Source organism: Anser anser (genome assembly GCF_964211835.1).
Source record: "Anser anser genome assembly, chromosome: 26".
NCBI classification, from domain to species: domain Eukaryota; kingdom Metazoa; phylum Chordata; class Aves; order Anseriformes; family Anatidae; genus Anser; species Anser anser.
In genome coordinates this window covers 3,528,637-3,550,360 of record NC_139747.1, presented here as the reverse complement: position 1 = coordinate 3,550,360, position 21,724 = coordinate 3,528,637, and the positions used below count along the sequence as shown (strand labels likewise).

The 21,724-nt window shown below is 43.5% G+C and overlaps 1 protein-coding gene across 3 annotated transcripts in view; it reads left to right on the top strand.

The window, feature by feature from the left end:
• The window catches only part of ADRA1A (adrenoceptor alpha 1A), a 28,737-nt gene extending 7,932 nt beyond the window's left edge, over positions 1–20,805 (top strand). For 2 of the 3 annotated variants that reach the window (XM_083812045.1, XM_083812044.1), the window contains exon 3: positions 12,799–20,805. In XM_083812045.1, the coding sequence (XP_083668171.1) occupies positions 12,799–13,319 (521 nt within the window). In that variant the 3' untranslated portion in view covers positions 13,320–20,805. The remainder of the gene's footprint in view (positions 1–12,798) is intronic. The other variant, XM_083812046.1, reaches the window with a different exon arrangement.
• Positions 20,806–21,724: the final 919 nt, after the last annotated feature.

Sequence of the window (21,724 nt, the reverse complement as noted above, 5' to 3'; positions counted from 1 at the left end):
AGATCAGCAGGTATTACTGAAATTACTGCAGAAACAACTTGAGAATCTCTGCCACAAAAGAATACCTTAATTGAAATCAGTGTGTAAGACTGCCAGTGGCAATCTGTGTAAGTAATGTCTTTCTTACCTTCTTGGATAGAGTTTCATTCCAGGCAAAGGGACTGTGCAAAGGCTTTAAGTCCAATACACCTTCTCAATTGGCTTCAGTGTTTGTGGAGTAAGCCAGGGAATGATAATCCTGTCACATGAAAATAAATGAGGTTAAGATTTGTTTTCACTTTATGCCGGAGTGCAAACTCAGCCTTCACAAAACTTCTGTAAAATGAGTGTCAAAACAGATGACTTCCCCAGGAAGAAGTCAGGTTTTCACTTCTGCTTGCACTCTGTCTGCCCCTTTAGCTCTGGCCAGTGGACTTGCTCCAAATGAAGCTTTCCTGTAAGAGCTTCTTTGAATTCAACATGCCTTCACAAATTATTTAACAAAACTTACCTAGATTTAGGAAAGTTCTAACCAAATCTGCAATCTTTGTATTCCCCTAGTTAAATCACAGTTCCTCTCTAGACACACTACTTTCATAGTGCAATGAGAAGTGTTTTTCTTCGATATTTAGGGCAAGCTTAGACTGACTGAAATGCGGGTTAAGCTGTAGCAACACCTAAATAAGGGTTTCATCTGAGATCCAGCATGAACTGTGAGGTCCTTTGTCCACATCCAGTGGCATCTATAAAAGATACCTGTTCTCAGTAAGTCCAGGTTCTGCCTGCACTGCAGCAGTGGAAGTCAGATAGGGTAAAATGCTCTTTATTCTGCTAATCTCCCTTTGAATTGCTATTACCTCCTCCTCCAAAAAAATAGAAAAAGCTGTGAAATTCTGCACAGATTCTTCCTATAAATGCCCTTGCCTAAGAGGAACCATGCCTAACACTTCAGTGCTTGTATTAGGTTGCAAAGAAAGACAGGCTGAAGTTTGCAGACATCTACAGCGCTCTGCAATTGCTTCCTAAGCAGATTTTCAGGTGTATCCACCCAACTTTCCTTATTCTACACTAGGCATCAACCTTTTCTATAAGGATAAGTGTAGAAGGGACATACTCAGCAGAAGAGTAAGTTAATCAGCTGAATAGATTACTGTCCTATTTAGGAACTCAAAATACTTTCTCTGTATACCTCTTACTCAGCAAGACTGCTGCTTGCTCCAGACAGACTGTGAGAGCACCCTACCCCGTGCAGGTAGCCTATTCTGCCCTTCAAATAAGGTGGCTGGAAAGGATACTTCCCTGTCCACTTCGTGGCTTTTACACCCACATATCTACCACATCCGTTGCCTCCTTTTCTTTGACCATTATTTCTCTTCAGCAAGACTTCATGACCACATTCCTAACTGCTAGCCACTTATGAGCCACTTAATGCCAGCCCATAGGACCTGAGCTTCCCTGGCTGACAACCCCTCGTGTGATCCACGTAGCCAGAGCAGCTCTAAAAGCTTTAGTGCTGGCCACGCTTCGGTTAGCCTGGGTTTGGCTCCTTGCTCAAGGCATAGCCGTGCTACAGCACCCCATACAACCAGCAAGAGCAGGGGATTTTACTGCACGCACTCCTGTACGGGAGCCACAGGGCGCTGCTTCACTGGAGGAAATGAAGATCCGTGACCTAGCAAGGAAGGCTGTTGAGTAACAGAACTGCATTTTGGTTTTCCTAAATTAGTCAAAACCTTCTAATCACAAAACTTCTGTTTTCGACGCAGCCAAAAAAACAAAACCCTGCTGCTCTACACAAATGTTTGACATTTTACCAAAGCTCTTTAAGAGCAAGAAAAAAAAGATGCCTTAAATGAAGCAATATTGCTTTTTAAATTAGTGATAATTATTGTACAGCAACCACGATCTCCGAGGCTCCAACAAATCCGGATTACTTGAAGCTGAAATAGAAAGCTGAGAACAGGTTTCTGGAGGAATCTGAATGTCAAGGAGCAGCAAAGGCAGGGCTGCTCCCTGAGGGAGGGTGATCCAGGGTGACAACAGTGCAGGCAGCAGCCACGTCCCCACCAAAACCACGTCCTCACTGTACCTGAGCAAAGCAGGCAGAGGTGGCATCACCGGCAGCTACAGCTGATGTCGTGTAACCACCCCAAATATGTAAAGCAACAAAGCAGAGTCAGCAAAGGACAAGCCTGAGCCTCCCAACATCACTCAGATTGGAGCAAGGAGAGGAGCGTGACCTTCTGTGCAGCTCCTGGGCCACTGGGCAGGTCCCGGTAGAGGTCCCAGACGAGGCTCCTCAGGGCAGTTAAGGCTGGTTGGTGCACCTAGGGCTGGGGCGCACCGCAGTGCTACAATAACAGCCTGCTTCGTCCATTTCTGTTTGTGGGTTGGTTTTTTTTCGGTTGGTTGGTTTGTTTTCTTCTTGCAGTCCCTGGAAAGGGAAATAGACAGATGTGAAAAGAAATGCTCAGAACTAGGAGAGTCTGGAAGTTCAGTGCATTCCCCGAGCGATGGGACTAGTTTTCAAGGTGATGCTGAGGACGAGGTTACACCTGACAGCGGATCTCCCAGAGCTGCTCTAGGAATTTTTCAGGTTACTTTTCAACAGCATAGATGACAGTACTTAGAGGTCATTTTGAGATGAAACAAACACAGAACTGATGGAATAATGAAAAAGGGTTCGGGGATGACACAAACAGTCCTGTGTTAGGATTGATGGTTCATCCTAATGACCTGGGAGCCTGGTTTGCTGTCCATTTCTTGTGGCAAGCTCGCTTAAATCTCTCTGGTTGTGGCTGCTGCTTTCAGACACAGAAAGAAGACAAAAGAGAAAGTGTGATCCAGGGTGCCATGGGGGAAATTACAATGCAGGCTACTGAAATGGGCAAGCAAGGCTTTCAGTGTTTGTCAATCATTCTCAAGATGAAGAAGAACAGGAAAGAGGATACGCTGGAGGATATTTAGAGTAGTAAATTAGTCTTGTGAACTGACACAAGCCCTGTCAAGGGAATCCTCTAATCCTGTCTATGTGCCCGTCTGCAGCTGGTTTCTAATTACTGTTTTGTGGTTGTTTTTTGAACTGGAGTCTAGGAAGATAACTGTCTACTTTTACTAGAGGTAAACCAGAAGCATAAAATGCAATTTTCTCTCTGCCACTGATGCAATGTCTCAGGTAGGGAGTGGGAACATGCACCAAAACCTGGAGGTTGGTGGATTTATCCATTTGTTTTCCTGGGAGGTTTGCACTTGTTATATGTATCATAACTTTAATATGCTTTAATAAGGTGGCTGATTCCGTTTTAACACTTTTCTTGGGCTCCAGAGGCATGAGTTCATATTCAGTCAACTCAGCTGGAAATAGGAAAATTCCTTTTGGAAGCCAAAGGTGACCAGACATGACAAAAAAAAAAAAAAGCTGCATCTGTTTACAAGCTATCAGATAATGGAAATTCATCTACCTTAATCATGCTGGCTAAGGCACGATTGACCTGTCCTCCTCTGTGTTGCAAGGCTGGGACAACACAAAGCTTCCCACTTGTCTATGAGGGTGCTGTATTTCCCAAAGGCTGTGCCTCAAGGACCCACCTGATTTTTATTACCAGTAAAAAACACATCAGATACAGCTTGCTGGCCTCTTGCTCTCTTCAGGATCATCCGAGTCTCGATTCAGTAGAAGTTCTCCTGTCGGAACACGTTCTGATCAGCTCCCACTGTTTCGGGATGAGCCATCCTCCACCCTGCCCACTTGTTGGCGAAGTAATTGGGCTCTGGGCCATGTTCCTTTGTCACCAGCAGCCAGAATATGACAGAGCTGGGCCAGAGAAGTAAAGCGGGGATCTCTGCTTCGCCTGTATCTCATCATAGCAGGGATTCAACTACCTGCTACTGTCTTGACATTCATACTGTGCAGCTCCCTGCTCCCCACCTGCTGACTCCTGCAGACAGCGGTGTTTTAATGAGCAAAAACTGGGAACATCATTTCAGAATAACAGACAGGATCCAACTTGAGTGAGATACTGAGAGCAGCTTAAACGTGTTTTTTAAGGTCTTTTAGAGGCACAAAAAGGAAGTGCTCGTGATTCATCCATTCCCCATCGTTTAACCAACAGTGTAATGGGAATTAGCACACTGGGAGATTCAGAAATGAGCTGAGATCTCTCAGTAACAGGTTAACTGCAGGTGCTGAACAGCAAGTCAGCCATTTCCCATAGAATCGAGATCACTTTGATTGATGATACTGACTCAGTGGCTAGTGCTGTCTTATCCTGTGAAGGCAGTGTCAAAGAGAAGGTGGTTACATGGCAGGAGAGGAAATAAATTTGCTGATGGGGAAAATAAGGAAGAGCAAGCAAGAGTTTTCCTGGGGAGGAGAACTGTGTCGAATTGTACCAGCGTTCCAGGGAAGCACAATGGGACTGCAATACGTTACCCTGGCATTTCTCCACACAGGTGAATAAAACTTTTCATGAATCATCCCTTTTCTTCTGTAGAATCGGCCAGATGGTCTCATAGTAGTAAAGAGAGGCACAGGATCCTCCTGTCCCTCCCACCCTTTTACTTGGAAGGCAGAGAGTAAGGCAAGCAGCACGAGCACTCCCTTGATATCATCATGGCTCGGTCGTCCAGTGCTCTGAGAAGCAAGGATCTGAAGGCTTTTTCTTTTCATTGTTCAGCTGATAATAACATAATAAAGTAAAATGAATAAAAGCTGGGACAACAATAGTTTTTATATTAGAAAATGCTGAATTCCAGCCATGGTGGGAATATTCAGAGCTAGATTCCCTTCATTAGCATTTCAGTGTGTTCCCTCGGCGACAAAAAGGAAAACAGAAATAAAGGGGGGAAAAAAAAAAGAAAAAATGGAATAAAGGCCCAGCTTATTCTGTGGAGTGATAGTCACAGGTTAGAGAGAAAAAGGGTGTTTTGCACTCTTTGAGTCATGGAACATGGCTGTGTGTAAGCGTGTGTGTTAAGTCATTGAGCACGGAGAAAATAAGCCCTGAAGAGTCAAGAGGCAAGTTTTTTGTCTACTCACAAGGGGAGTTTTTTGTAAACACAGACTGCAAAGGCCTTGTTGGTCTAGGTTGGTAATAGCCACCCTGAAGCCAATGGCAAAAATACCATTGACATCCCCATGGCCAACAGTTCTCTGCTGTTACCACGTCCTGAAATGTTATGTCCCACTGACTCATAATCCAGCAAATGAGCAGAAAGAATTGCTAATATTAATAGCCACTGAAACTGAAAACAAGAGAAAGAATGTGGAGTGAGTTGTGCTACGTTTCGTGATTCATACCTATGGCTTTCCGGCATGAGCTACCTGTCAGGGGGAAGGCTTGTCCTTGTCTTCAAAATGTTCTTGCTTGCTGTAGTCACCACCTTCAGGCTCCTGGAGTAAATGAACCAAGAATGTAATTTTCACTCGCTCTCCTCTGAAACATCATGGTGCCATTTAGAATCTGTTAGTGATTGAAAGGTGATGAATAATTCTCCCACCCCACCCAGCAGATTTCAGGCTTTGTCTTCAATTTGGGTGCACGAGGGCTAGATACTCAGCTCTTGCTAAGGAGTGTAATTCCAGTGGTGCTAACCCCAAAGATTCCAAAATCACAACCAACAGTCACACAGTGACAAAATCATGAGACAAAATCATGAGACAGGCTGAGATAGACTAATCTTTTCAAACTGTCCCCTGAACCATCAGATTTTTTTTTTTTAACTTTTAAATGAAAGCTAAGGTTTCATTGAAAAGGCATGACGCCGGGAGCTAGGACTTTGGGAGGAATATCAAATGTCGTAAAAATGTCAGCAATGAGAGCCAGAACCATTCCACTGCAGTAACAGCACAGGAGCCAGAATTTCACTGGCAATTGGACTGATTTGTAAAATAATGTTATTATTTAAGTTTACACAGGTAAGAAAATCTCAGTTTACCTTCCCATGTTTTTTCTTTTTTTTTATCTGCTTTCTAAATCTGCATCTGCGCACAGTGAATCTGGAAATAGTTGCTTGATGAGATGTTTGCTCTTTGCCAGAAATATCATCCATCCTAAGTGGGTACGACATGAAACAGAACATAAATTAGGGCTGAAAAAATCCAAATAATCAGAGCACCATTCCCAGACTGACCCATTCCTGTTCTCTGTCTGTTCCATCTGTCTCCTTTGGAGAAACATCCACACCCCACTGAATGCCCCAGAGATCTGAATTCAGGTCTGTGAAGAGGAACAACCTCTTGCTCCTCTTTCTATGGCTGTTTATTGCAGCTCAGGGATGTCTAAGCACAATGTCATTCTCGTTTTCCCCCTGAATCAGCCCCAAATTGCAGGCCCTGGGATACGCTGGCTGTAAACGTGTAAGTCTTAACAGATGCAGGCTCTTACCCTTCCTCATGTCTCTTCTTACTCGATACTTAACCACTGTTCTGCATTTCTTCCACTAATTTGATTATACAAAACCCAGAAGCGTTTCCTACTATTGAAGGGCTCTTTGATCCCATTTCTGTTCCCACAGAAGATACTTTCCATAAGGGAGCTGCGGGGCGAGACGTGCTGGGACAGCATATATGTACAGAGTGCAGCTGCTATGTGTCTGCAGCAATACACATATATATTTATACGTATGTATATATAAATATACTTCCTATGGGGTGGTCTGTGTTTGACCTGAGACGCAGTATTGAGTGCCAGTCTCATGGAATAAAGTTCAACGCTAGCACTGAGCTTGGGGACCCACGATGAAACACATTTATCTACATTAGTAGTGCAGACTCACGAGAGATCCAGAGAGTCCCTGGTAGAGTCAGTCCGTGGGAGAATATCAGGGCTCTTCTGTGCTTCATCCTCGGGGTCTTTAGGGCAATTGCTCTGGAATAGGACAGATTTTAGGAGCTGAGTTTTAGCTTCGCCTCTCTGCAAACCACACCGCTATCCTTACTTTCAATTTGCTGTGATTATAGAGGAATATTCCACAGGTGCCAGAGGCAAGACGTGCTTAGATTTTCGGTTTAAAATGTGCAATTTTCCTGATCCTTTTGGGCTCTTAAAGCCCTGAGGACACAACGCTAACAGCACTGGGTGGTTCTCTGCTCACAATGAGCACTGGTACCGCACACAGCTGCTCCCTGCAGGCTCTGAATACAAGGCCATGACCATTTTGCAGGTTGGTGCTGGTTCCTCAGCACACCTGGGTACAGCCCTGATCTCCTTCAAGCACTATTGGAGCCATCCCACCCCGTCTGCCTTTTCCTGTGCTCTGACTCAACCACAAAATTTGTGATGTGCAACAAAAAAGGGATAAAAAGTAGTGAACTGAAACAGAGCTGCAAGATTTAGCCATGGAGCTGGATTTTAACAACACAACGAGGTCCACAGGTCATAAAAATCTATAGGATCTTCTTCCTGTGGTGCAAAGGAAACAATACATAGTAAACACTGCAAATTTCTGAAGTCTGGGAGCTTCTAAATCCCTCGGTGCTGTCCGTCAGTGAAATGACGCCCGACATCAGCACTGGCTTTTAAACAACCTGTAATCAAGCAGCTCTGTAACTTGTGACTAACGACAAAGTCAAATTACATCGTTGCGACTGAATTGGCACTTACTCACCGGGAGGTGCAGGGAAAACTTCTCTGTCAGATCTGGAGAAACCTGAAGTTCACAAACAGGAAAATAAACGATGAGGGAAGGGAACGCAATCCTGACATTTTCAGGGAGAGTGATGAAATACTTAATGGCAAAGGATCTCAGGGGACTAATAATACATTCTGCTTTATTTAATTTTCATCTAACAAACAATTGCATTGTGCTAGTGACACTTGAAAATCCTCAACCTTTTGAAAACAAAGCAGGAATTCAAGCATCATTTAGTCAATCTAAAGTCAAAGGCATTAAAGGATCAGTTGAAGTTTTCTTTACTTTTCTTCCAGCACAAACTGTAGAGGGACAATGGAAGAGGAAAGCTCTGAGCTGTATTTGGTTTTGCCACTATTCACTAGTTCATCCCTGACAGTGCAACCAGGCAAGACATTAAGGCCTGTGAATAGGGTGAAGAATTAGTTTTAAGAAAAAAATCTTTTCAATTCTCAACCACTGCTCACCATCCAGCCTCTGCTGGAGGATACCTGGGTGGCAGCACTTGATTAAGTCTAAGGTTACAACCAGCCTAGAGTGAGACAATTAGGAAAGCTTGCTCTGGAGAATCGGATGCTATTATAATTCTTTTTTCTCAGCCCTGGCTATTGGTAGGCAGGTGCCCAAATCCAAGCTGACACTAATTGGCAGCCACTCAGTGGCCAAGGTTTGGATGGCCGAGGTCTCTGAACCACTTACCCCGAGGGTGGATGAGTCGTGCCAACAAAGCTTTGCTCAGACACTGCTCAGGGCACGTTTTCCTCTGTCCGCGAAGATCCAGAGAGCTGAGCATCACTGGGTAGCACTTGGCCTTTCCTCACCCTGCAGGGACCCTGATCACCTTGCCCAGCCCTTGCACGTGCGTGGTGTCCCTGGAAGCACAACATGAACACCCTCCCGTGCCAGGAAATGAGGCTGTGAGGAGCTAGCTGCCCCCCAGAAGGGAACGGCCTCTGTGATTGCTTCTATAAGCAGACTTCGATTGGTTTTGTTCATTTTACAGTACAATATCTCCATATTTAGGAGTTGTAAAGGCCAAAAGGCAAATGAGGTCTTCTACTTCATCACCCTATATGCCACAGACCAAAGGTTTTCACCTAGTTTCTCTGTAGTGCCTCACTGCTACATAGGAAACAGACAACCTTATACTGAATACCTTAAAAAAAAAGAGAATTCGCCACTCCGCTTTGTTATTTTTTCTCATGGTTAATCACAGCCATTGTTAAAACTAACAAACAAAAACCCACCCATGCTTTATTTCTACTTTGACCTTGTCTGACTCGAGCTGCCAGCCACTGCCTGGTTAGATGTCTCTGCACACTGAACAAAATACTTTATCACCAGGCTCAGCAGCACTGTTTGGAAATTACTCCTACTTGCTAGATACATCCACCACTGGTATCAATCATGACAGCAACATTACTGAATTTTAAACTCCTGGAAGAAAAGAACACATTCCTAATATTCTGTGGGAGGCGTGATGGTCCCCAAGGACCCAGGGAATACAATATTTTCCCCCTTTTGCCAGATACTCTGGCAGGGAACAAAATAAGCTAGGGAATGTTTCTGAACTACGGAGCTAACCAGGTGTCTGCACTGCTTTCTGGGGCAATTTGAAGAGGACACCGGTCTTCTTTCGAGGCACTACACAAATACTAATGTGCCCATAGCTCCGCACTACGGTTCTGCAAAGCACAGAAGGATTTGGCCCACTGTACAGAAGATGCAGGAGGTGAAATAATTTCTCTGCCCTACGCAATAGCTCAGCAGCTCAAGGTTTAGACAAACTGACCTTGATTTATATGTCTCTGGAAGCGGAAGAAGCTGTTGGCATAAGTAAAAAGAAGATCCATAGTATCTCTACTTTAATTTTACATCTAGCTCTGTTATGTATTGGGTTACATATTGGGACTATCAGCTCCAGCCCCAGTTCCACCAGGATTCAGGATTGTACCGACCATGTTTCTTCCTCTCGGCATCAGGACCATTTCGTTTACAGGACATTACGCAGTTATAACAAAGCCTGTAGGCAGAGCTGTAGCTGGCCTAAACTTACAAAACATCACAGACTAGCACAACCAAATGCAGGGAAGATAAAAGCTACTGTCCTCAAGCCTGAGTCATATCCATTCTGGAAGGAATGAGTTAACGACAACGTGTGATGGGACCTACCCTAGCAAAGTTCGTATGCTCTTACAGCTACTTCACTTTCTTTTCCTTTCTCTGACAGTGCATTGTTCCAAGGCAACAAATCCGTACGCTGATGAACCAAAAATGGTTACATTAATAAATTAGCATGCAGATCTCCCTCTACCCCCCCCCAAAAAAAAAAAAAGAAAGGAGCAACAGACAGAGTCTGACACTGGCTCTTTACTATTTTTAGCAGGCTTTGGCAAGGCACTTGCATTCCAGTTAAAGGGAGCCAGAAGTTGCAGCAAACAGGAATTGTTATTGTTTACCCATTTTTACACTCAGCCTCATGTTACTGATTCCCTAAACCTAGATTTGTTTCACCTTTTGCCTTGATACAACATGGGGAAGCAGCGGATATGCTGCACCTAAATGAAGAAATAAAGCGAGGATTGAGCGGGATTTGGGCATTTCAAATCCCTTTGTATTTTTCATCTGCCAGCGGCTTCAGCCAGAAAGTTCTCTGAGAAGCTTATTTAGTTGTTTTTCATTACAGGAAAGCAGCAGTAATTTGCTGAGACGTGCCTGCTCGCTCATGCTAAACTGCAAAATAGCAATTGCTGTCTTTAGCACAACATTTTTTGGTCTTAAAACACTTGCCGGCATTGAAACTGATAGTGAAAGTGGTGTAACTAGCCACCTGCGAGCTCGTGCTGGCTGCCCAGGTTGCACCTGGAGCTGAAATCTGAGGTTGAGCTGCTGGAATACAAAGAGCAAGCTCCTTTGGTATGTTGTGCGTTGCCTTTGGGTATTGTGACTCACTTCCCTGCAAAGCAGCGGCTGCTCCGATGTGCACCTGACAGCTCGATGTGCACCTGACAGCTCCGGTCTTGGGGGGCTGCTCCAAAGCCAGGGATAAGCGGCACGATAACCTCCGTGACAGCAGCGCGTCCTCGGGGCCATCGGTGCCGCTCCAAGCCGGTGCCACGGGCAGACAGCATTGCTCCACGCAGCACAGACCATGCTCAGCAGAAGCAGAAAGAGCGCACCATTAATCACCCTGCACTATTTGCGTCTCTGGTGCAGGCAATATTTTGATACGTTCTCACACAGGCAAAAAACACCCTGAGAATTCCTCTCCGGCTTTCTCCGCTTGAAAGCTTTCACTGCACTTGCTGTAGCTTTGCTTCGCAAAGATGGGAAGCAAAAGACTCAAAGCGAAGTTCAGCAGCTCTTGGAATTTAATTAGGAGGCTCCCTGATTACATTATTAGCTTTTCCAGAGTCAGTGAAGGTCTAAGAAACAGATCAATCCATGTAGAGCTTAGGAACTGCCTGTAGAAAATAGGTAAACTGCAGAGGATGACAAATGTATAGATAAAATCCTCCCCAGCATTTCTTCCAGCATGCACATGCTTACGATTTTTTGGGGGGAAGCAGGAAGAGAAGCATAGGTCAGTGTTAGAAGATCCATTTATTCCATACCTGATTCTAAAGGCCAAAACAAGCCAATTATGTTTTCTGGGAAATTACTTTGCTTCCCGTGCCCATGGTCTGCTATCCAGATTACTGACAGTGGAGTGATAGAACTATTTTTTTTAATGTAGGAAAGCAAGTAACGGTCTTTCCCTTGACAACATATGGGAAATATTTCTCTCTTTTTCTCATTCTAGATCCATTTGACAAGACTGGTGTCTTAGAAGTGCTGTTATCACTTATTTCCCACCCCAGCATCACACGGAGTTTGGTTTTCTGTCTCATTCACATTCAGACAATACTGTTTTTATTTCCAAGCAAAGAAAAGTACCAACGAGAGAATTAAAGGATCTTGTTACAATGGCTGGTTTCCAGTGTCATTCAGGAAAAGCAACAAATTTCTAAACAATTCTCCGTAAGCAGCAGCAGCGTTGACTCTTTTATATCCTAAATATGGCTCCGTAGCTTTAGAGTAACATCTCTCCAGGAGGAAATCTCTTAAGTGTTTACTGACATCCTGTTAAAATAATTCAAAGTGAAGAACTTGCTTATAGAAGCAGTAAGATGCTCAAATTGTATTTAAACAAAAAATCAAACGTTTGGCGTTAGGGGAAATGTTCCCAAGATTTTAAATCAGCAGATATCTTGTATTATGAAATCCTACTTTATCACTCATGTATTGTAATCTACTTTAAAAAAAAGCTGTTAGTAATGCTATTTCAATCAGCATGGTGACTTGTGGTTGACTGTTGTGCCAGTGAGGACTAATAAGTGCATCATCAATGACTGTCACTGATTTGCTGAATAACCTTTGTCAAACAATTTCTAATATTTTTGGATGTTGTCCTGCCTCCCATAGAATGAAAAGGCCCACAGGACTTTCCTTACTAAGGAGCCACCAAAGTTCTTGCTCTTTGAACGGTCTCTGGGAGACGAGCTTGCAAGTATATACCAGTTTCCAGTACATTCCAGTTTCAGACCCTCTTCAGTGTTCACTAACATAAGAAGAACCTTTCCTTTAACTTCTCTGAATTTTAGATGCATGCCATGAGAAAGAAAAATGTAGATTTTTTTTTTTCCAAAAGGCTTCAAGAGAAATTGAGCACCCAGTACTTTATCTTCTCTAAGGCTTTCAGTTGTAATGTAGTCAACCCAGTAATCCACTTTCTCAGATTCTGAAATGGTGTGGTTTTCTTGCCCTTTGAAACCCCTTTTGATGAATTCCAAGTCATGGTTGTTGTTTGGCTAACTAACCTTGAATTAAAAGTCCTAGAGGAAGCAATTTCCCTTTACCACTTGATATCAGTCCTCTTGCCTCTCTGGCTGTAACTGGGTAAATACAATGCTTGTTTAATGAAGTAGACGGCTTGAATATTGACTTGATCTCTGATATAACATCCATGTAATTGCACAACATCATACATTCTGAAAGACTCGTTCCTGCAGGAATTAGGCTTTGAGTCATAAATTTTGCAAGACAGAACAGAATCTTATTTATTTTTTTTCCAGTGTTTAAGTTTCTTTGGTTACCTGCAATTTCTCACTGCCTCTGCCTTAACACTCTGTATATTTTCCATTTTAGGTTCTTTCTTTCCTGCAATCAAACCCCCGGACACGCTTTTTAAAATAACATTTTGGCTTGGATATTTAAACAGCTGCATCAACCCCATAATCTATCCGTGCTCAAGTCAAGAGTTTAAGAAAGCGTTCCAAAACGTCCTGAGAGCGCAGTGCCTCCCGAGGAAGCATGCAGCAAAGAAGCAATCCCCAAGTTTCAACCTCAACCATCCCGCTAGCCAAAGCATGGAAAGCGGCAAAGGTGTGGTCCGTATCCCCGTCGGCTCGGGCGAAACCTTCTATAAGATCTCCAAGTCTGATGGGGTCTGCGAATGGAAGATATTCTCTGCCGTGCAAAGCATGCCTACAAAAAACGCAGTTTCTAAGGACAAGTCTAGCTGCACTGCTGCCAAAGTGAAAAGCAAAGGTTTCCTCCAGGAATGCTGCTGTGCAGGCACTTCAGGGAACGTGGTCCACGAAAATTGTAAAGTGCCAACCATTAAAATCCATACCATCTCCCTCAGCGAAAACGGGGAGGATGTCTAAAGGACTGAACGTGCCTACTAGCGTAGGCTGGCAAACTTGTGGTTCTGCTGACGGGAGGTTGCTCTTTTTATTGGAAGTTGCTCTTTTCACTGGGAAGTAGAAGTAGAGGCTATAACAGCTGAAGGGGGTTGGGTGAAATGAATAGAGTACCGTAAAACAGTGCCAAGTCTTTTGAGGAGTGGTGTCTTAGTGCTGGGAGCCTGACCAAAGGCCCTAAAAGACAGTGAACGGCTTCAGTGGATGGTGAGCACCCTATGCTCTTCCATAAGACTGGCCCCTGCAAGTGATTTGCCTGATATTTAAAGGCCTTATTTTTCACTCTATTCCCTTGTTTTAAAGGCCAACTGCTCTGATTTAGGCGCAAGGATGGAGAAAGAGCAAACTACAAAGCTCCCATACTCATTTCAGCATGAATGCTTTCAGACAGCTCCGAGTCTAGAGCCACTTCTGTGGCTTCTTAATAATAATAAGATAAACATTGATTTAACAGCCAGGAGAACTGAGGTCGGGAGGCTCAGGTCTTGGGACAGTGTTTACAGATCTCTGCTTACTTTTTGTTAAGGGACTGTGGACAAGAATGTGTTCCTACCATGTCTTGCCTCTTTTGTTCATCTCCAGGTCCCGGTTTGGCGAGGTCCTACACCCCTTGCTGAAGAGGCCAGGCAGCTCTTTGGATTACACCTTCAGCTGGGCAGCCGCTGTGGTCCTCATTCCTGAGCCGTGCCAGGTGGGGATCTGGTGTTCTGCGGTGGCCACAAGGCTGCTGGGCCTCCACCTGTCTGGAAAGGCAGCGACTTCAAATCACAGGGCACAGCAGAACTCTCTCGGCTCTTGCCCTGCTTGGAGCCGCTCGAAGTTTTCCGTGGTGCTGTGGATTTCGGTAAATTCCACTGCCAAGAGAAACTGAGTCCAAGCGGCTGCACCCCACCTAGCTTCAGAGACAAGCCGGAACTTTTCTTTTTTGTACAACCCCCTGAAATCCCCAACCAAATCCAAATGAGAATTTGCATGCGTCCTAGGTTTCTTTTGAGGGTGTCTGTGCTTTGATGTGGGTCTGATAAAATTCAAAACTAGGTAAGGCATCATCAAATAACGCTTGAGGAGGTCACTTCCACTAATCCATTTGTTCTCCTTGATCCAAGTCCAGCAGGGGACTGCTTAAAAACTGAAAAACTCCTTGCCCAGGTGCTTGCGCTAGTCAGATCCCAGGGTACCGCAGTGCCACCATCGCTGGAAAAGAGCTGATGCTTTGCTGTCTCCTTGCCCAGTGTCACGCCACATTCCTCTTCTGACTCCTCCAGTGCGAACTGCCCTAAGCCTTCCAAGAGACCCTGGTACCCTGAAGTCAGGAACTTGATCCCTGTTCAGAGCAGTGGGAGATAAGCTCATTAAATGACTTAAGGATGTACATCCTCATGAGAAAGGGCCTTCCTTTGGGAATTTGGGAGAAAAGCGTTTGGAAGCATGTTATATTTTAATATAACTAATCCAAATAAATAAATAAATAAACCACTCAGCATCTGGAAGAAATAGGGGGAGGAATTCTCTGTACAATATTAGAAATAAGCAGCTCTTGACATAACTCCTCCTGAGCCTGCCAAGTAAGAATGCAGTTTCCTTGAAACAAGACACAAGCTTTTACTCACGCCTCAGATCCTGCACCGTGCTGAATATCTACTAGCTTGGAAAGGGAAGGGGTTTCAGATAATATAACTTTTACAGGATAGGACCTTGGAAGGACACCTCAGTCATATTGATGAGGAATCATTGTTTATTCATCCCTCACTCAGTAGTAAGCCTCCAGCATCAAGAAAATTTCAGACTTCTGCGTGTTTTATTTATGTACAAATGAGGTTTCTTTCCTCCTGCAATCACGTTTGCAGCTAGAACACTACCAGAAAATTTGCAAAAAGTAAAATCCAACTCTTAGAGGCTTGTAATACTGTTGCTTTGCACAATCCTGGAAGCAGGAAGCCACCTCAGAGCCTAAATGCACTTCTTATCGATACAAAGCCTGTTTTACATGGCCAGGAAGCTAACAATGCACCCCCGTCATAAATAAATGTTGAGCTCAAGGTGAAAGAACAGCGTAGATGGACCTTAGCCTGTGTTTTAAGTAACCAGCTCACAGATGCAGGGCAAGCTAGCGAGTTTTCCCCTTCATTTGGCCCTGTTCTCAGTGCATTAAAACTATTGTGTAATACTATTACACAATAGAAAACCTACAAAGTTCCCATATCTGCCTGTCCATTTTCCTTGCAGCACTCGCTGCCTCAGATGAACATCTCATAGGCGTTTTCAGGTGCTAATAAGTCACATCAGGCAGAGGACTTTCTTCCCCAAGCCTTCAAATTAATGAGCACACAGGGAACATGAAGCTAATATCCCCCAGCCCAGCCTGCAGTGGTCCTGCAGACGTGGAGAAGAGACTTGAGTTTGGAAGCACAGTGTTTTTCAGCCCATTAAGGTTTTGCTGTGTTTGGTGTGCCAGTAAATGGCACCTTCCAGCACTTCTACTTGGACGAATGAACTATCTAGCTCAGCTGATTGACTTAAGCAAATATGTTTGTTCTCTCGTATGAATGCTGGGTAAGAAAGCTACAGAATGTCCCAAACAGGTTAAAATTAGAGAAGACTTCTAATCCAATCCCTAGACTCAAAGCCTTATTTATTTCCAAAAACAGGTATTCACAGACAGCAAGCCTGTGGCATTATCCTGTTTTTATTTTAAACAAGAAACCCACCCCACCCTTCAAGCTTTTCAATAAAGACTAGGTTTTGAAACCAGGAGTGTTGAAATACCATGAAAAAATATTCTCATGGTATTTCAAGCCAAGACCAGAAGCAGAAAAGCTGGAAATCTCATAAGAAAGTCACATGAGACTCGTAGCCAAGGTTTTCAGTCTCACGGGGTTCAAATACGTGGGACACTTATTTGAAGAAAACCTGAACTCTGAAACATTTGAAAACACCCATTAAATTGAGCAAAGAGAGGAAGATTTAGTATCCCCGCTGCAGCCACTTGCTGTCTAACCCCGTTTGTATACCTATTTTATAGCTTGGACCAACAAGGTCACTCGTGCCATCTCTCCTCTGGAGCACTTTACATAGCAGCTCTCCAGTGATTTTAGATTTGCTGAGGTTTCGTGGTGTCAGGCAAAGGGTTGTTGTGGAGCTAGCCATGGGTTAGAACAAACGGCTTCCTCCTTTAATTGTGGAGCACTTCTTTATGCTCACTTCAGATTCAAATTATATTGCTGCTACAGAAGTCAGCGTGCTGGTGGCACTGCCTGGTTTCAGGGACATGAGCAGAGCTCCTGCCTCGGAGCGGCAGAGGTTAGAATAACGAAGTCTTGGTCTCAATCTTTACCCTTTTTGTCTGTCATCAAATGCGGTAAAGAACCTCTTTTTGTCCAGTGACGCTGGAAAGCACTCGGACCTCCGCGTCAGGCAAGCCTGGTCTAGCCACACCTCTGCTGCTGTCACATCTGCCAGCAAAAACAAACACACGATTTGTCTGGGTCACTCCGAGAATTCCTGCATGAAAACCGCTTGGTTCCCTCCCCGCAAGTAGGGTCGTAGGCACTTGTCATCTTGATGGACATTTGGACTGACAAGTTTCAATAGCTGTAGAAGGAGTTCTAGAAGGGGAAAATAAGTGCATATTTAAACAGTACAGATTTTTCTGGTATTTAAAGTGAACTTGGCACTGGTAGAAGAACTACAGCCCCAGAGTCTCTGAAGGTTGGTCTGTATAAAAAGCACTAGCAGCACAAGAGATTCCCCGCTGGCTTGCCACCTATCATCATAGGTAAAATTTCTCTACAATCAGGACTCCGTTGGGTGGGTTTCTCTAGGAATACAGAACAGAAGAGAGTCAGGGAGTTTAGAAAACAAGGGCAAGGTGGTCAGATCACTGGAGTGTCACGATTCTCCTTCCATCACATCCACTGAACCACACTGACCGGTTAATTGATGTGTCCTGATGGAAACCTTTGAGGGTTATATACAATATATACTGTTTGTGTATATTGTATATACAGCTTCCACAGTCAGTGTTCATTTAGACTTACTGTATTATGGTTTTGAGGCTTCACATACTCCTTCAGCTTATTCAGGTCCCAAATACAGTAAAGTTTGCCCATTATCCAAATGTCTCCTCATTTTTATGATTTCTACGCTGCCAAGACCAAGGATAAATTATACATCGTATAAAGAAGTATTTCCCTTTGCCAGGCTTTAATGCCTTGAAAAGCCACAGCATTGAAAAGAGATTGGAATATCTCTTGCTCTTCTACTCCAATTCAGCAAAAAGATTCACAAAGCTTCTTCAGCCCTGCAAAATTCCCCTTCTTGACTTCTTCAATTTTCTGAAAGGTAACGGGCTGTAGTACCTTAAAGAAATTGAAGGCAGTTAAAAAAGCTCTTATTGCTATACTGAAGTGGAATTCGGCTTTTCCTAGGCATGCCTGCTGGTCTCACGTTAAATGATGTTGATGTTTGAATGGATTTTTAAGAACTCCGGTGTAAGATAAAGCTACTGAGGTAGAGTGACTCAGTGATTCCTTAAGGAAGATTTCGGGCATCCCATACTGAATCCACGCTTGGTAATTAACTCAGTATCCTATTCAGAGGTGCCTTTACCCTCCTTCCTGTCTTAGTATTGGTTGGATAAGTAAAACAACGCTGAAAACCAACTCAACAGGACAGGCTGTTGGCACCAGTTATTTCGGGATGATTGCTGCCATCAACAGTGCCAAAAAGCAAAGCCAAGCCAGTCTGCGAGACGTTGTGCGAAGCTCCAGGCCTTTCTGGGACCTCCCCAGGCAGTGTCGTTGTTTGCTAGAAGCAAAAGGCCCCCCAGAGCTCCTGAGAGAGCTGCTGGAAGGAGGCGGCTTTGCGCTCCCTGCTCTCTATCTGCATTCCTCATGCCTACTTCCAGTCATCCTTCTGCTCGGAGCTCGTTATTCTCACCACCATATCAGCCCTCAAGTTGTTTCCCAAGAAGCCCAGGAGCCAGCTAACGCTTTTATGAATGAACCCATCCGGTATTTACTCTGCTTCTTGCCTAATTACAACGAGACGACAGGGAGAAGGGCAGACCCTTTGACCAGACTAATCCTGTCTTTTCCTATCGCTGCACCAAACTAAATCTTCCCTATCCAGAAACACAACCACCCACATCTTGAAGGCATTCACAAGCAGACTGTTTAATGTACGACAGTATTATGAAAATCCGAGGCACTTCAAGAGAGTTTGTGATGCATTAAAGTAAGATCTTCCACACAGCTTGATAAACGTAATTGAATCACTTATTTCCCAGGAGGAGATTAAGCATTTGTATTCGGGATTCAAGTAAAATGTCAGGCCTTCTACGCAGAACATGCTGCATATTTCTCATACTGGCAGAGAAGGAGAAAAGTAGCAAGCATGAGCTAAGGGGAAATGAATTGCTAAAGAGGAGAGCCATGTATTGTGAGCAAATATAAAAAATAACATGTTTTTTACTTCCACGACATGCTCAAAGAGCCGGTTAATGTAGATTGCTATCTGTTAAGCTGAGCTTAAATCCAGCCTGAAAAATTCCTCTCCTTCAGCATCACAATACCTTCGGATCTTTTTCAGAGTCAAAATGCCCAAGTGTTTACACCGAAAAGCAAAACTGATTTTCCACGTGTCAGACTAAATGACAAGACCTTCTTGTATCGATCTGCATTTCTACTGTCAAAACTTGGTCATTTTTCTGAAGAAAAAAAAATACAGCCTGCATTTCAGCAGATTTCCACTTAGACAGCAATTCCACTCAGCTAATAATCGCAGCATCATTGTTTTGTGGTACAATACCTTTGCTGAATAATGTTAAATACCTGATCGTACTTAGCGTTACAACTGTGGGAGCTGTATGCAAGCTGGTGTGGTTTTATTTTGTTTGTTCGTTTTTGCTTAGCCAGCTTTTGGTTGCAGAAAAAATGTTTTACTTCTCCTCTGTCTGCAGCAGCATTTTGCCTGCATGTTGTACAAATTTGGCTGCCAATGGTTTCTAAAGACATTTCTTGAAATGGGCACTGCATTTTCTGGTATTCTGATGTCATTGAATTTTCTATATGCTGTTTTTATAGGCCTGTTTATTATGCAACATGTTTGAACAGTCATACTGGTCATTTCCTTGAACAAAAATGAATGTATATAAAATATTGCTCAGTGAACAAATAAATTATTGGGGGGGAACGTGCACTTTGTGACATGTGAGCTACAGCTTTGTTTGCCTGGTTTTCTTTCTTACATTTAAATATTTATATGTGACCTTTCTCTTACCACAAATCCCTCAAATAGAGGATCAGGTGGACCAGGTAGAGAGTCTTCCTGATTCTGTTGATCTCAGTGGTTATAGTGGGAGTGAGGTACAAGGAAAATAAAGGAATCACACTTGTGTTTCTTCTGTAAAAAGTCAGAGTTCCCAAACAATTTGAAAGGAGACTGGTCCTTACCATGCTTGTTCAGTTTGCTTACAGTAAAACATCAGGTCCCAGATGAAATCCAGTCCATTTTGCTGTATCCCTTATAAACAAACACTAACAGAACAATCTCTGTCAACCCAAGAATGTAAATCCTCTTTGGGAAAGACAGTGCTGAATGACTATTTTCCATGATTTATAAAGGGAAAACAGAGAAGGAAAGAGATTTCCAAAACAGCTGATACACTAAGAACTTTGAAAGTCCTGCCTGCAGTTGTCACTGGTGAAACCTTTGAAAATTTCACCCTAGGTCTCAGGAAAACTAAGGAGAAAAACTGCAAGAGGAAAAAACAACAACCATTGCTCTTCTGCTTCTTTTACAGACCTGTTCTTCCTCTGGCATAGAATAAACATTTGCCCTGTATTACTTTGTATTGTAGGAGAGCCTCAGCTTCACTGAGGACCAAATTTTGGCCCTTGAATGATGCAGACATTGCTCTACAGAATTCCCATTTAAATTTATGGATGGATGTGAAAATATCGCAGCTATAAACAACAGCTTACAGTGTCAGAATGCTTTTGTGATCAGTACCTTTACTGCCAGATAAAGGAAGTTATTTTTAGTCAATGGTAGGAAAATTTTGTAGGAAATGTGTATATTTTTGTACATATAAAATAAATTCAGATAAGACTACGTAGGACTACGTCAATCTTTCTTAGTGGAGAGGTTGCAGCTCCTCCTCTGTTATAGAACGCGCGCCCTTGCTGTGAACCTGGCAGCAAACCTGCCAGGTGAGGACAGGAAGGAATTACGTTTTCTGACATACTGGATGAGGATTTTATTTTCCTAACTTGGTCATGATTTTCTGACCTTCAGCACGTCTGAGCACTTGCACTGTGTTTAAATTCCCCTCTGTGCAATGGATGTGACATATCCCAACTGTCCCAGGAATGCTGAGCCTCATAAAATACCATCAATGATTTTGAAAAGCTGACGTATGTCAGGAAAAAAAATAAAACCTGTTGGTGCATTTGTTTCCTTTCTTTACAGCTACATGAGTTCGGCAAATGCTGCCAGTGCTTTTTCTGGGATAAACTTCCTACCCCTTTCCGGTTCCTCGGACGTCCGTGCTAGATTCTCAGCAGCTTCTGTCCGCTCAGTTCCATCAATAAACTGCCCCCATTGCATCCTTTTTCATAAGGACCAAAATCCTGCGGTAGGACAGCACTAATGGCACAGTGAGAAAGAGCCACGAGGCTGCTACTTCCACCTGTCCTCAATGTGAAGGGAAAAGGAACAGCTTTCACTCAAATCCTGACCATGGGCCAGCACAGCTACTTCACTGCCAGGAAATTCAGCTCAAGGCCCTTTCTGAGACTACTATGGACTGAGTTTGAAGTTATGTTAAGCTAAAGTTTATGAAATAGATTAAGTTAAACTATACTTAATGTCTATTCAGTCTGAATGCAGGATTTAATAACCCACGGACCCGTGAGGCCAGGGGGCTGCTTCATCTTCCAGAGAAATTCTGCTAATACTCTCCAGAATGACTGGGTCTTTTTCATAAAGATGCAGACCCAGTGGGAAATTTTACTACAGTTATAATCATCGTCTGCTGCAGGAGAAAAATCTTAGCGCTGCAGCTTTTGTCCTGTTATCTAGCTGCAGGCAAAGGTTAAAGCAGTCAACAGCTTTATTGGGGTTCAAACACTTTTACAATGGTAAGTGACACGTTGTGCTGGCAGTCTCAGGAAAAGCAACAGCAAGAAAACACCCAGGTTTTTTCTTACACTTTGTTTTGGCCTAATGCTATCAGGTTTTAAAGGAACCTTCTTTTGCTGTTCATTAAAGTGTAAGTGAGCCAAACAGGTATTCGTTAATCCACCAGCTCACATAATGCAATTTCCAGCTGCTGATCGTTATCAGGAAGCTGCAGAATTGACTGAGCA